The following is a 17,269-nucleotide window of genomic DNA, read 5'->3' on the forward strand; positions in this document are numbered from 1 at the left end:
AACATCTGATTATTTTTTGTGTAATAGAAATATGTCCTACCCATGATATTCTAGTCAAAAGCCATCATTCTGCAAAAGAGGTAGAGTTATTTTCATGATTCAGTGCTCATATGATGGTGAAAATGTTGCAATTTTAACAATAGTTTATATTTTATGAGACAAATTGACTTAAACATAATACTCAACCATAGAAATGATTTTCTAAGTCCAAAGTGCAATAATTATTGCAAAAAGATGGGTTATGTTGCTTGCTGTACAGGGTCATTATATGCACAATTTGCAAGTTTCAAGCATAGCTTTGGCAGTTAAGAGAAATGCTGATCCTAAACATTAAAACTGTAACCAGAAAACTGATTTCTAAGTCCAAAGGCCAATAATCTTCAAAAAGCAGAGTGGAGTTATGTTTTTAGTACAGGTCGCTTTATGTGAACATATCCGAGTTAAAGCAATAGCTTGATAGTTAGGAACAAAGCGACCTAACATAACGTAACAGAAAGTCTATATTCTCTAAGCAAAGGGGCATAATGCTTGCAAAAGCATGAGAGTTATTTCTTGATGATACAGTCTTATATGGTGAACATATCCAGTTTCAAAGCAATACTTGATAGTTAGGAGAAAAGTTGACTAAACAAAAACTTACAAGAACTTATTTGTCAAAGTACAAAAGGGCATAAATCTTGCAAAAGCAAGATGGATTATTTCTTGCTATAAGGGTCACTTTGATTGTGACAAGTATTCAATTTCAAGCATAGCTTTGATAGTTTAGAATAAAATATGACCTAAACATAAAATTAACCAGGCAATCGCCGACGCCCAGCCGAAACCGCTCAATGTTACAATAACTATCATTTTTTCAAAATCAGATGACTAAATGACAAATTATCAAAATAATTCTTGAGATAAAGTTTTGAACATTCTTTCAAAAAAATTAAGTATTTTAATTCTTTTTCAATTTAGTTATTTCCTTATCCCAGGGCAACAAATATGTGCAGTCAGTCTGGGGCTCAAAACCAGAACACATTGCTTACAGGGAGAGTGCTCTACCGACTCTGGGTAAATGGCTGCCTGACACTGTTCTCCCCTAATGTGACCAAGTCATTACTATGACATACACCCTCACAATTTGAAAATTGGTCCTCGAGTCCTGGATGTACATAACACTGTAAGACTAACCAAAATAGCACGCCTTGGGCACCAAATGTAAGAGGCTGGGAAAAACGTGCTGTCTGTGGCATAAACCCAGGACCCTTCGCTTACAGAACGAGTGCTCTACTGACTGAGCTACCCGTCTGCCTGACAAATTCTACCCTAATTGACTAAGTCAGTATCGTGATATACAACACCATCATATTTGAAATTCATCCTCAATTTTTGAAGGAATATAAATTTTGAACACAAGCGTTGTATTTTAAACTACCAAGCAGGCATGCGACAGCACCAAATGTAACAGGATGAGAAAAATGTGCTGTCAGTCTGAGGCTCGAACATGGAACCCTTCACTTAAAGACTAAGCTAACCAGCTGATTGAAACATATTCTCACCTAGCATGTATCTTGACATTCACATACTATCCTAAGCTGGCATTTTATAGGTCATGTCAGGAAAATCATAAAGGTGTGTCAAATTCTTGTTGTCTGACAGTAAAATTAGAAGAATATTTGCCAATAATTTACCTGAATTTTCCTTTAAAAAAAAACTGACAAAACAAGTTTATATTTTGTGTACATAAGGTTTCAGAGGCTGAAAGAAAAAACAACAGATACTTATTTCACTGTCATGTCTTTCAAAATTGATTTATAATTTTTTTTAAAACAAGAGGGCCCTAAAGGCACTGTATCGCTCACTTGACCTATGGACCTAAAGATCATCACGATTAATATTCTGACCAAGTTTCATGATATGGTCATAAATGTGGCCTCTAAAGTGTTAACTAGGTTTTCCTTTGGTGACCTAGATTGAATCCTGACCTTCAGATCATTAAGATTAAAATTCTGACCAAGTTTCATTAAGATATGGTCATAAATGTGGCCTCTAGAGAGTTAACCAGCTTTTCCTTTGATTTTACCCAGTGACCTAGTTTTGATCCCACATGACCCAGATTCGAACTGGAACTAAAGATAATCAAGCTTAACATTCTGACCAAGATTCATGAAGATACAGTCATAAATGTGACCTCTAGAGCGTTAACAAGTTTTTCTTTCGATTTTTTGATCTGGTGACCTGGTTTTTGACCCCACTTGACCCAATTCAAACTTGACCTAAAGATCATCAAGGTTAACTTTCTGACTAAGATTCATGAAGATACAGTCATAAATGTAGCCTCTAGAGTGTTAACAAGCTTTTCCTTTGATTTGACCTGGTGACCTAGTTTTTGAACCCACCTGACCCAGATTGGAACTTAACCTAAAGATCACCAAGATTAACATTCTGACCAAGTTTCATAGAGATATTGCCAGAAATATGGCCTCTAAAGTGTTAACAAGCTTTTCCTCTGATTTGACCTGGTGACCTAGTTTTTGACCCTACCTGACCCAGATTTCAAATTCACCTATAGATCATCAAGATTAACATTCTGACAAAGTTTCATTAAGATATGGTCATAAATGTGGCCTCTACAGTGTTGACTATCTTTTCCTTTGATTTGATCTGGTGACCTAGTTTTTGACCCCACCTAACCAAGATTAGAACTCAACCTAGAGATCATCAAGATTAATATTCTGAAAAAGTTTCATTAATATATGGTCATAAATGTGGCCAGACTAGACTAGAATGTTAAATATTTTTTCCTTTGATTTGACCTGGTGACCTAGTTTATGACCCCAGATGACCCCGATTCAAATTTACTCTAAAGATCATCAAGATTAACATTCTGACCAAGTGTCATGAAAATACAGTCATAATTGTGGCCTCTAGAGTGTAAACAAGCTTTTCCTTTGATCCTAGTTTTTGACCATGACCATATCGACTACCAAGATTTTGAGGAAACATTACCAAGTTCATTAGACTGAACAAATTGTGCCTAGTTAACAGCTTTTCTTGATTGACTGTGACAGTTTTGACCAGATGCCATATTAAACTCTCCAGATTTATTGAGGTAACATTCGACCAAGTTCATTAGATTGGGCTAAAATTGTGACCTCTAGAGTGTTAACAGTCAAACTGTTGATGACGACTGATGACTGACGACAGACGACGGACACAGGGCGATCACAAAAGCTCACCTTGAGCACGAAGCTAAAAACACAGGTGATCCATGTGTCTCAAATTCTTGATGTCCGACAGTAAAATTAGAAGAATATTTGCCAATAATTTACCTGAATTTTCCTTTTTACAAAATAAGTGTTTTTTTTCGTGGATGTAAAAAAGGTTTCAGAGGCTGAAAGAAAAAACAACAGATATTTGACAGTAATGTCTTTCAAAATTGATATCTATTTTTTTTTTAAACAAGAGGACCATGATGGTCCTGAATCGCTCACCTCTTCCCACATGACCCAGTTTTGAGTATGACGTCGTTTTTTTCTCTTATTTGACATAGTGACAAAGTTTTTGAGCTCATGTGTCCCAGTTTTGAACTTGACCTAGATATTATCAAGATAAAAATTCTGACCAATTTTCATGAAGATCCATTGAAAAATATGGTTTCTAGAGAGGTCACAAGGTTTTTCTATTATCTGACCTATTCACCTAGTTTTCGAAGGTACGTGACCCTGTTTTGAACTTTACCTAGATATCATCAAGGTGAACATTCTCACTAATTTTCATGAAGATCTCATGAAAAATATGGCCTCTAGAGCGGTCACAAGGTTTTTCTATTTTTATACCTACTGGCCTAGTTTTTGACCGCACGTGACCCAGTTTCAGAACTGACCTAGATATCATCAAGGTGAACATTCAGATCAATTTTCATGAAGATCCATTGAAAAATATGGCCTCTATAGAGGTCAAAAGATTTTAATAATTTTACATCTACTGACCTAGTTTTTGACCGCAGTTGACCCAGTTTCAAACTTGACCTAGATATCATCAAGATGAACATTCAGACCAACTTTCATACAGATCCCATGAAAAGTATGGCCTCTAGAGAGGTCACAAGGTTTTTTGATTATTTGACCTACTGTCCTAGTTTTTGAAGGCACGTGACCCAGTTTCAAACTTGACCTAGATATCATCAAGGTGAACATTCTGACCAATTTTTATGGAGATCCATTCACAAGTATGGCCTCTAGAGAGGTCACAAGGTTTTTCTATTTTTAGACCTACTGACCTAGTTTTTGACCACACATGACCCTGTTTCGAACTTGATTCAGACCAATTTTCATACAGATCCCATGACAAATATGGCCTTTAGAGAGGTCACAAGGTTTTTCTATTATTTGACCTACTGACATAGTTTTTGATGGCACGTGACCCACTTTCGAACTTGACCTAAATATCATCAAGATGAACATTCAGATTAACTTTCATACAGATCCCATGAAGAATATGGCCTCCAGAGAGGTAACAAGGTTTTTCTATTATTTGACCTACTGACCTAGTTTTTGAAGGCACATGACCCACTTTCGAACCAGATCTAGATATCATCAAGGTGAACATTCTGACCAATTTTCATGAAAGTCTCATGAAATATATGGCCTCTAGAGAGGTCACAAGGTTTTTCTATTTTTAGACCTACTGACCTAGTTTTTGACCACACGTGACCCAGTTTCGAATTAGACCTAGATATCATCAAGATGAACATTCAGACCAACTTTCATATAGATCCCATGAAAAATATGGCTTTTAGAGAGGTCACAAGGTTTTTCTATTATCTGACCTACTGACCTAGTTTTTGAAGGCATGTGACCCAGTTTCAAACTTGACCTAGATATCATCAAGATGAACGTTCTGACCCATTTTCATGAAGATCTTGTGAAATATATGGCTTCAAGAGAGGTCACAAGGTTTTTCTATTTTTAGACCTACTGAGCTAGTTTTTGACAGCACGTGACCCAGTTTCGAACTTGACCTAGATATCATCAAGGTGAACATTCTGACCAATTTGCATGAAGATCTTGTGAAATATATGGCCTCTAGAGAGGTCACAAGGTTTTTCTATTTTTAGACCTACTGAGCTAGTTTTTGAAAGCATGTGACCGAGTTTCGAACTTGACCTAGATATCATCAAGATGAACATTCTGACCAACTTTCATAAAGATCCCAAGAAAAATGTGACCTCGAGAGTGGTCACAAGCAAAAGTTTACGGACGGACGACGGACACCGCGCGATCACAAGAGCTCACCTTGTCATTTTGTGACAGGTGAGCTAAAAAGACAGACAAAATACCTTACACATGAAATAATTTGTTGCTGTAATAACATCACAAATTTTTACTTGGGTTGTTTTCTATCACAGCTTTGCATTCAAAGTGTATCACTGTAAAACTCTGCAATACAGTCCTGAAGATTTCAATAATGCTTTAGTGGTAAAATTAACTGAACAAAAACGCACATTCTTAAATCACTCAGACGTAGTACATGTCATGACTTGAAAAGTATTTCTTTCCACTTGTGAAATGTCACAGCCCACACACTTAACAAGAGAACCATGATGGACCTTAGCCGCTTATCTACTCTACCAAACTAGAGAAAAGTTCAGGCCCGGACGATGTTACTGACACAACTTTTGCAAGAGTTTGATAACAAGAGGACCATGATGGTCCTGAATCGCTCACCTATCCCCACATGACCCAGTGTTGAACTGAGTATGACCTAGTTATTTCTATTATTTGACATAGTGACCTAGTTTTTGAGCACATGTGACCTAGATATCATCAAGATAAAAAATTCTGACCAATTTTCATGAAGATCCATTGAAAAATATGACCTCTAGAGGTCACAATTTTTTCATTTATTTGACCTAATGACCTAGTTTTTGAAGGCACGTGACCCACCTTTAAACTTGACCTAGATATCATCAAGGTGAACATTCTCAACAATTTTCATGAAGATCTCGTGAAAAATATGGCCTCTAGAGAGGTCACAAGGTTTTTCTATTTTTCAACCTACTGACCTAGTTTTTGACCGCACATGACCCAGTTACGAACTTGACCTAGATATCATCAAGCTGAACATTCTCACCAATTTTCATGAAGATCCATTGAGAAATATGGCCTCTAGAGACATCAAAAGGTTTTTCTATTTTTAGACCTACTGACATAGTTTTTGACCGCACGTAACCCAGTTTCAAACTTGACCTAGATATCATCAAGGTCAACATTCTGACCAATTTTCATGAAGATCTCTTGAAAAATATGGCCTCTAAAGAGGTCACAAGGTTTTTCTATTTTTAGATCTACTGACATAGTTATTGACCGCACGTGACCCAGTTTCGAACTTGACCTAGATATCATCAAGATGAACATTCTGACCAATTTTCATAAAGATCCCATGAAAAATATGGCCTCTAGAGAGGTCACAAAGTTTTTCTATTTTCAGACCTACTGACCTAGTTTTTGACCGTACGTGACCCAGTTTCAAATTTGACCTAGATGTCATCAAGGTGAACATTCTGACCATTTTTCATGAAGATCCATTGAGAAATATGGCCTCCAGAGAGGTCACAAGGTTTTTCTATTTTTAGACCTACTTACCTTGTTTTTGACCCTACGTGAGCCAGTTTCGAACTTGACCTAGGTATCATCAAGGTGAACATTCTGACCAATATTCATGAAGATCTCATGAAAAATATGACCTCTAGAGAGGTCACAAGGTTTTTCTATTTTTAGACCTACTGACCTAGTTTTTGACCCCACGTGACCCAGTTTCGAACTCGACCTAGATATCATCAAGGTGAACATTCTGACCAATTTTCATGAAGATCTCATGAAAAATATGGCCTCTAGAGAGTCACAAGGTTTTTCTATTTTTAGATCTACTGACCTAGTTTTTGACCGCACCTGACCCAGTTTCGAACTTGACCTAGATATCATCATGATGAACATTCTGACCAACTTTCATAAAGATCCCATGAAAAATGTGACCTCTAGAGTGGTCACAAGCAAAAGTTTACGGACGGACGGACGACGGACGCCACGCGATCACAAAAGCTCACCTTGTCACTTCGTGACAGGTGAGCTAAAAACAAATATTTCCAAACTTTTTATCTTATTTAAAAATTTTGTGGCATGTGTGTAAAAAAGTTGGGAAGTATTTTATTGAACTTGAGAGTAAGGACCCTGTGGTAACGGCATACCCTGGACCAAATTTGATGCACATCCATCAAGTAGTACATGCAAATGAAGAAGGTTTTCCTATTTTTAGATCCAGCTGCCCAATTATAAAGTTGCTGTCAAGTTGGGCATATTATGAATTTAAACCAGTTTTTGTGATTGAAGATCCATCTGTCAATTCATGAGAAGCTGTTTAAACTTCTTTCTATTTTAGCTCTGGCGGCCTTAAGTTGACATTTGTTTAGCTCTGTGTCCATGGACTAAGAAGCAAGTAGCTATCGAGTTACACTAGCCTAATGATAAAATTAGGTACAATTACTAATTTCTCAAAAGGCCATAACTCTTGACAATAGTAAAGATCTAGCTGGTTCAAAAAAGGAACCTTCCTTTTACAGTTCTTAAGTTTGGTTGAAAATCTTTTGAAAGTTGGGAGTTGGGATGTTGTTGGTAAACATGGGAAAACTGAAAGTTCTGTTGTACTTTATTACACCAAGGAAAAGTTTACAACAAAGGACAAGAACACTCAATAACTGAGGAGAGAATAAAATCCTTTTATCTGTTTAAAGTCAGTATCTGTGATGTCATGAAATTGAAACTAAGAATTTTCTAGTTGAAATAGTGAGACATCATAACAAAGGAGTGTGAACTGAAAAGTGTTTAACATCCGATTCAAATTCAGTAGTAGGCGAAGCTGCTACATTTTCTATACAGCAGATGTCGTTTCCTAACGCAAAATACAACTGTTTATTCAACTTTGCGATGTACGCCACATTGAAATGAAGAAACAAGAATGAAAAAATGTTAGGTATTTGACAAAAAACCAATAGCAAATGATTCAGATTACTTGCATAGAAACATGAAAAGCAAAAACAATATCCAATTGGCAAGAGTTTTATATTCAGATTGGGTCATTTTCATGTAGGCTTTATTTAGCAATAACACGGTTATCGTCCTCGTGCACAGTGTACAAAATTTGCAAAATGTGAGATTTGCGGTAAACAACATGATGAAGATTAATTCTCACAAATATTTTGAATTCGCGAGTGGAAAAATGTGCAAATATTACGTGAATATCACCCAATCTACAAGCTGACAATAATGGCAAGATAAGAAAACTCTAAATACTAGGCAAGGTTCTGATTATCAACAAGCATTTTTGTAACTTTCATACAATGTACTCATTTTCAATTTTGTTACTACATCTAACTTTCAATTTTCATCTTTTATGTCTAAAACTTCATTTTCATTATTACGTGCATTTGAATCATCACCTATGTTTTCATTTTCATTATTACGTGCATATGAATCATCACACACATTTTCGGTTTTCATTTCTACATCCAGTTCAAGTTTTTGCTCTGTTTCAACATTACAATCATCTGCATCATCTAGGACCTCGAAATGGTTTAACTGGTCCGCAGGGATGTTAATCTTATGGGCCCGCCTCAAGTGCGCAGAAAGGTGGGCTCTCATGACAAAACCATTGCTACACTGGGGACACGAGAACTTGCGATTCTTATTATGCCTTTTAATGTGAACGTTGAGGTTGTTTCTACGATTAAACTGCCGCCCACAGAGAGGGCAGTCATACAGCATTGTTCCGGAATGGGTGATACGGTGCGTTTTTAAACTCGTCGATGTAGTGAATGACCTTGAGCATATGTCACATCGGAAGGGACGTTCTCCTGAAATAAAACAAGAAGGGTACTAGTTAATTAAATTGTTTAATCCTATACTGATTCAATTTTGTGGGTTTTAGTTTTTTGTAGATGAAATTAATGAAAATTTCTGTATCTTCGGTATATTTGGACTGATGGAATCATAAAGTCAACAAAAATTAGTCCCGAATAAATATCAATATAAATTCACAGTTTTTTACCTATAAAGTTCATTTATAAATCAAAAGATATATTAATTGCTTTCTGACAAATGAGCCGCACCATGAGAAAACCAACATAGTGGCTTTGCGACCAGCATGGATCCAGACCAGCCTGCGCATCCGCGCAGTCTGGTCAGGATCCATGCTGTTTGCTAACAGTTTCTCTAATTGCAATAGGCTTTGAACACGATCAGCACAGATCCTGACCAGACTGTGCAGATGCCACTATGTTGGTTTTCTCATGGCAAGGCTCAAATGACTTATCTCTACTTCCTTGAATAATAATTGAAAACCAGAAATCAAGATGGGTTTGCAAAGATCATAAATAGCAGTGTTGAGCATTGTTCACTTCCTCATTATTCATACGACATTTACAATCTATCACAGTGTATGTTTTCAAAGAAAAAAAGTACAAATATTATTAAACTGTAATACAGTCTTTCCTTAATCTGGTTTGTGCAGCTAGTATTTCTAAAGATTCAGATGTTGTGCATACTTTACTTCCGTGCCGATTTATCTTAGCTTTGTTGTGAACAAAGCTTCTAACTTGTTCGGACCACTCTGGTGTCATGTAAAGTGTAGCGGTGACCTCAGTGGGGCTCAAGCCCACAACCCCTAGGTCATGTAGAGAAAATCAAAACTAATTTTAATACTGATCCTTCCCATCAAGTTGAATGGATACCCAAACACCATGAGAACAAACTGTTTCAGATATGTATGAAATGACTTCGTAGTGATCCTTCCAACGAAAGACTTTGTTTTCTATCTAAGAAGCGGTGCAGATACACTTTACTAATAAAAAAAAAAACTGAATGACAGCGCACATGACTTTTTGAAACTGTTTACCAATAGAGAAGTGAAAATGGAAGAAAACAGTGTATGCAATAGAAATATTTTTTTTACATTACCTTTGTGTGTGTAGGAGGAATGTGTAATTTTGGAGTGGAGAAGAACTAAGAAACAATCTGGAGAAATACAAGCAACTAAGGAAGTGCAGGCAGTAATAAAGAAGATACAGTGAATATAAGAAGCTTGCAAAAAAACCTTATTTATTTATTTTGTTGGGTTTAATGTTGCACCAACACAATTAAAGGTCATATGGCGACTTTCCAGCTTTGACGGTGGAGGAAGACCCCAAGCGCCCCTCTGCGCACTATTTTATCACGAACAGGCACCTGGGCAGAACCACCAATCTTCCGTAAGCCAGCTGGATGGCTTCCTCACATGAAGAATTCACACCCCAAGTGAGGCTCGAACCCACATCGATGAGGGGTAAGTAATTTGAAGTTAGCGACCTTAACCACTCGGCCACGGAGCCCCACCCCACCCCTCTAAAAAACACCTTAACTAGAAAGTAATGCTGACAGTGATGCCGTTATGACTCATTCTTCCGAAATAAAATATGTGTATTCTTAATACTTTCGTCACAAACAATTTATGTGTTTACCTATATGTACAAGTGTGTATATTAAATTCTGTAAAAAAATCTGTACAGAGCCATAAGCAATGCATACGAAATATGCCATAATAAATATCTTTCACAAAAATCTATCTTATGGTACTTTTTGACAAATTTTTAAACTTTAGCCTGCTAGCAGCAAGTGATTCTGCCTTGGTGACTAGTGCAGATTAAGATCAGCCTGCACAGAAGTGCAGGCTGATCATGGTCCGCACTGTTCGCTATTCAGTCAGTAAATTTCCAGTGAACACCACTTTGAATAATAAACGGTATTGCCCGAATTGAATAATGGACCAGTCCACTTCAGAAAAGCAGGCTAAGGGTTAAATATTCAAATATTACATAAAGCCAATTTAATTTTTGTATGTACACAAAATCTATGTACATTTGAGCCATGCCATGAGAAAACCAACATAGTGGCTTTGCGACCAGCATGGATCCAGACCAGCCTGCGCATCCGCGAGGTCTGGTCAGGATCCATGCTGTTCGCTAACAGTTTCTCTAATTTCAATAGGCTTTGAAAGCGAACAGTATGGATCCTGACCAGACTGCGTGGATGCGCAGGCTGGTCTGGATCCATGCTGGTCGCAAAGCCACTGTGTTGGTTTTCTCATGGCGCGGCTCATTTATACCTGTATGTGTCCTCTGATGTATAATCACAGCACTACTACTTCTGAAGGATCGTGTACACAGGTTGCATGTGTAAGGTTTCTCTCCCTTGTGTATTCTCTCGTGCGTTCTCAAAGACCCTGACTGGCGAAATGTTTTCTGACAAATTTCACATGTATGTGGCCGCTGACCTGAAATAAAAAAGTCCGGTGCTAGAAATATTATGTTACATAGACTTGTTCTGGTTTTTTTATCTGTCACATGAGCAGTTATGGTCAAATAGTGATTTTTTTATCTTTAACAAGAGCTGTCGCAGGACAGCAACTGGACTATTCAACAGCCTTGTCAACTGAATTGATATAGAAGTTGAACAAGAGCTCATAGAACATGAAATGCCCCCTTGATGCATTCAGTAACTGCACAAGGAACAGAAATTATTTTGTCACTGTACACTGGACATTTGATGTACTGAAATCAAATCAATAATTATGGGTCATCTACCAGTCATAAGTGACCTCCATATCAAATGTGATCTTAGACCAAAGCATTTTCTAGTTATTTTGCAAAAAAAGTTCTACTGTTCTGGGTCACTGTGACCTTGACCTCTGACCTACTGATCTCAAAATCAATAGAGGTCATCTTCTGGTCATGACCAACCTCCCCATCAACTTCCATGATCTTAGACCCAAGCCTTCTTGAGTTATCATCCAGAAACCAACTGGTCTATGGACCAACTGACCGATCGACATCAGCAAACAAGAAGGCCATGACGGCCCTATATCGCTTACTTGAGTTTGGTTGCTTGCTTGAACAAATTTCTCTGCTTAAGCTTCACTAACAAAAACTAGATGAGTAGCTCATGGTAAATGTTATTCAAGATAACTACTGAAATCTGTTTAAAAATTAAACTGGTGGTCAAAATTTCTTTGCAGTAGCTTTTAAAACACAACAGTAGGTCAGTAGTTCAGAGTTAAGAATATCAAAGATGAGTATCTAAATCAGTATCAAAAGTTATAAACATGGTCCAAATTTCTATGCTGCTTCAAAAACAAGAAAGTAGGTCAGTAGGTCATGATTAAGACAATTCAAAATGAATATTGAAATCTGTATGAAACATTATGCTTGTGGTCCGTATTTCTTTGCCACTGCTTCAAAAACAAATAAGTCAATGTAAAACAATGGACCACCTGGGCATGGCCTATACTAACCCCAGGATCATAATTTGAAAAATCTTGGTATAGAACCACTAGAGCATAATACATACTAAATATCTAAGCTCTTTGCCTTATGGTTTCAGACAAGAATATTTTGAAAGGTTTTTCCCTGTTCTAGTCTATTTAAATCATGTGCCCCCAGGGCAGGGGTGGGGCCTGGGCCATATATGACCCTAGGGGGATAATTTGAATAATCTTGGTAGATGATGCTACATACCAAATATCAAAGCCCTAGGCCCTGTGGTTTTGGATAAGAAGATTTTCAAAGTTTCTACCTATATACCGTATTTGACCCTAGGGGGATAATTTGAACAATCTTGGTAAAGAACCACTAGATGATGCTATGTACCAATTATCGATGCCCTAGGCCCAGTGGTTTTGGACAAGATTTTTGAGGGTTTTTTTCTTATAGAAGTCTTTATAAACCATGTGACCCCTGGGGCAGAGCTATATTTGACCCTTAGGGGATAATTTGAACAATCTTGGTAGAAGACCACTAGATGATGCTACACACCAAATATCTAAGCCCTAGGACATGAGATTTTGGACAAAAAGATTTTTAAAGTTTTTCCTTTCGGTTGCCATGGCAACCAGAGTTCTGTATAGAATTAAATTCTTTGAACAACATATAAAGAAGACCATCCAAGGAACATCCCTGTAAAGTTTCATCAAACTGGTCCAGTGGTTAAGGAGGAGATGCTGTTTAAAGAAAAGTCTGGATGGATGGAAGACGGATGGACAGAGCAATGGAGCAATAGCTCACCCTGAGCACTTTGTGCTCAGGTGGGTTAAAAAAACCAACATACTCCCTTCATCAACCTCCCTATTAAGTTTCGTGATCCTAGGCCCAAGCATTCTCAAGTTATCATCCGGAACCATTTAACTGTTACAGGTCACTGTAACCTTGACCTTTGACCTACTGATCTCAAAATCAATAGAGGTCATCTGCCGACATCAGTAAAACAATACAACCCTCTTTCTTTGAAAGGGGACATAAAAGGTGTATAATTTAGTAAAAATGCAATACAGAGTTATGGAACCTGTAGAATGCATGTCAGCTCACCACAGTGAACAAGTGTTTTAAGTTTCAATCCATTCCCGTAAGTGGGTACTGAGCTACAAGCTAACAGACAAAACTTAAACCAAAAGTTGTTAGGTCGAAAAAGGGGCATAATTTTGGGAAAATGCATAGTAGAGTTACGAACCATGTGTAATGAATGTCAGATTATCTCAGTGAACAAGTGCATGAAGTTTCAATCGATTCCCGTTAGTGGGCACAACAATGGTTTCAAAGACTGGTATTGAAGTCATACCTGTATGTATTCTCAGGTGAACATTTAAATTACTTCGTACATTGAAGCCTTTGTCACAGAACTGGCATTTGAACGGCTTCTCTTCAGTATGTGTTATTTCATGACTGCTTAAACTACTCTTTTTTGTAAACGTCTGAAATATATGCATATCATATTAGCTCTTACCCTGGCAATAATAACTGAAATCAGTTTATATGTGTATTATCATGTATAATAATGTGGTACATAGTAAAGAACTTTGCTACAGTGTTCATGTAAGAAGCATGTTAGGTTGTTTACTTGTTACCACATTTGGTATTGTAATTGAATGTAATTAATTACAATTTGCAATGTAATTGTAATTAAATTAATTACATTGCTAAATTTCATGTAATGGTAATTGTAATTTAATTGGACATTTCACAATATAATTGAAATTTAATTAATTACATTTTAAAGTAATTGACCCCAGGTCTGTACCCTGCTAAATTTCTACAAGTGCCAAAATGTCACATACGCCTGCCATAGCAAATTTCTTTACACTAGCACCTGTATATGCAAATAGAATTTTAATTCTGTGGTTGTGTAGTAATTATTGTAATTCTATTGTTTTCTAAGTCCACACAAAAACTCCTTACCAGGTAGAGATACTTTAAAATACTGCTAAAATTTGAAAGTAAAATCTATGTTGTACCACAGGAAAGTGGTCCAAAAATAAACATTCTAAGATCTCTAAGTGTGACCTTGACCTTAGACTTAGGGGACCTGGTTCTAGCCATGACACTCTGTCTCATAATGGTGAACAACTGCGACAAGTAACATTAAAATCCTTCCATACGTGAAGAAGATATCCTCTGGACAAAGTCATTCTTGAATTTGACCTTTGACCCTGATATGAAGGTATGATCCAGACAGTCTGTGGACGCCGCCAGCCCAGCCACCTGCCCGCCAGGGGCTTCCCAAAATATGTCATGTTTTTCAGATGGGCATACAAAAATAAACTTGTCCATCTTTCAATTTGGACAGTACCATTAACTGCTAAAAGGGATGCTTACCAAAATGATACTGACTGAATGGCTAACAGTGCAGATCTTGATCAGACTGCACATATGTGCAGGCTGATCATGATCTGCACTGGTCGCAAAGGCAGAATCAATGGTGCCTGGCATGGTAAGGGTTAAATCAAAAGCTAATCAAAAGACAGGAAGAATAGTGACATGAAATTATGGTGTGCAAAAGGGAAAGGATCTCCCCTCCTATCTTGTATCTAGAATAGACAAACTCCCTTAGAACTGCTACTCCCAAAAAATGACAAAACTTCAAGATCTTCAAAATTCATTTTACTGTTTTTTGATACATAAGTTGTTTTTCTTTTTTAAAATGGATATTTATCAATGTAAATTATTGTAATAATGAAATAAAAAAAAATAATTTTGTAATCAATATCGAAAGGGTGATTTCGTCCTTTGGATACGAGGATTTTATTGTAAATTCCCTAGTTTTACATCCATGTACAACAGTCAGTTCCCCACCCCCCCCATTTTTTTTCTCAGCGGGCAATATTTTATTATTTACTTTTCCCATTTTCGCGTTAGGAAGAAACCAGAACAGTTGGTTCTTCCCATTGTAATCAACCCTTACCGTTAAATTTCTAAAATGGGCTGGTCCATCTTTCAATTTAGACATAAAAGGGGTGAATACCAAAAAGACACTGACTGAATGGCAAACACTGCAGATCATGATCAGACTGCATGGATGTGCAGGCTGATCATGATCTACACTGGTCGCAAAGGCAGAAGCAATCATGTCCAGCAAGGTAGGTCAAAATCTGACAACAGTCTCCCTTACTTTTTCATGAGTACATTAACACAAAGAAAGTTTGTGTTCCTTAGAAATGACAAATAGTTTACATTTGTGACTTACATACCAACAGTTCTTACAGAAGAAACATGAGCCCTTTAAATAGTAAAAAGATGACGGGCAGCCTTAGAAATATCTTTGTTTCCCCTCTCGAAACCCATGCAAACTAAACTTTTAAAAGCTGTCACAGGAGTGATGAATTATACCCGGACAATAAGGCCTTGTGACAGAGTAAGCCAATGTCAAAGTCAAACCTCAAAATCAATAGGGGTCATCTGCTGGTCATGATTAACAATGTTAAAAAAGAAAATGATTTAAAAGCACATTGTCTCATGTTTTAAATGGTACAACTTACATTATCATGTACATCTAGAAATGGTGTTATTAGTTGGGATATGTAAAAAAAAAAAGGAGTTTTTTTTAGGGGATTTTTTTAGAAATAGGGGGGAAAACAACATACTTTTTGGACAGGGGAATGGGGCCCAAGTTTGGCCCCAAAAACGGCCAAAAAATCACTAAAAAGGTAAATGTTAAAACCAGTACAATTTTTTTATTGTACTTTTTTTTCAGCGCAGAACTATTCATACCTAGATATATTTAACTAAGAAGAAAAAAAAACTTTTTACTGGACCTAAATATTTTGGATTGCATCATTTCTTCAGTTCGGTCATAATGATATAACATATAAATATTCTATTTTAGGCAAAATCATTTATTTATCTGTTACATCAAAAAGAAAATAGATCATTTTGTAAAACTCAACATGTTAAGTCTAAATCTAAACCTTTAAGATACTGTGGACTGGAGTGTGGTACTAGTATGTACTGTTTTAACAAATGTTCAACATAATATATTTACCATGAATATGACTTAACCTCCTTTGCAGCTAATACTTACCTGTAATAAATTTCTCCATGCTTTACGAGAATTTTTATTCAACTCAAGGTAAAAGATTTACAATGACATTCAAATCAACAACAAAACGGTAACAATGAAAAACAAGAGCTGTCCGTAAGACAGCCAAGCTCGACTATTCGAAATATTGTCACAGAAGCAGGAAATTATTACCCAAAATGTTAAATATCAAAAGAGTTTTAAGTTCGAAAGGGGACATAATTTGACCAAAATACATATCAGAGTTATGGGACTTGATGCTATCAACTAGTTTTATAACCCCGAAGAAGCATGTTAAGTTTCAATTCAATATCTGCATTAGTTTTGGGGATAGTAACTTGCATGTTAAACTTTAACCAGAATTTTCTAAGTCCAAAAGGGGGCATAATTTGCTCAAAATACATGTTAAGAGTTATGGAACTTGACCCAGTGAGGTTGGTAATTGACCTAGAAAAAGAATAAATAAGTTTCAAAGCTATATGCCTTTTGGTAATAGCTGTATGTACTTGCATGCAAAACTTTTAACCAGGATTTTCTAAGTCCAAAAGGGGGCATAATTTGCCCAAAATACATGTCAGAGTTATGGGACTTGGTGCTATCAACTAGTTTTATAACCCCGAAGACACATGTGAAGTTTCAATTTAATATCTGTAGTAGTTTTGGAGATAGTTACTTGCATGTAAAACTTTAACCAGAATTTTCTAAGTCCAAAAGGGGGTATAATTTGCCCAAAATACGTGTCAGAGTTATGGGACTTGACCCAGTGAGGTAGGTAATTGACCTAGAAAAAGAAAAAATAAGTTTCAAATCTATATGCCTTTTAGTAATAGCTGTATGTACTTGCACGCAAAACT

At 36.7% G+C, this 17,269-nt stretch overlaps 1 protein-coding gene across 4 annotated transcripts in view; it reads right to left on the reverse strand.

Moving 5' to 3' along the window:
- Positions 1 to 7,671: 7,671 nt before the first annotated feature.
- Positions 7,672 to 17,269, reverse strand: part of LOC123559392 (zinc finger protein 32-like) — a 124,041-nt gene continuing 114,443 nt past the window's right edge. For 3 of the 4 annotated variants that reach the window (XM_045351152.2, XM_045351154.2, XM_045351153.2), the window contains exons 3-5: positions 13,683 to 13,815; positions 11,179 to 11,346; positions 7,672 to 8,893 (exon numbers count right to left, since the gene is read on the reverse strand). In XM_045351152.2, the coding sequence (XP_045207087.1) occupies positions 8,418 to 8,893; positions 11,179 to 11,346; positions 13,683 to 13,815 (777 nt within the window). In that variant the 3' untranslated portion in view covers positions 7,672 to 8,417. The remainder of the gene's footprint in view (positions 8,894 to 11,178; positions 11,347 to 13,682; positions 13,816 to 17,269) is intronic. The other variant, XM_053552747.1, reaches the window with a different exon arrangement.

Source organism: Mercenaria mercenaria, chromosome 10 (assembly GCF_021730395.1).
Source record: "Mercenaria mercenaria strain notata chromosome 10, MADL_Memer_1, whole genome shotgun sequence".
NCBI lineage: Eukaryota > Metazoa > Mollusca > Bivalvia > Venerida > Veneridae > Mercenaria > Mercenaria mercenaria.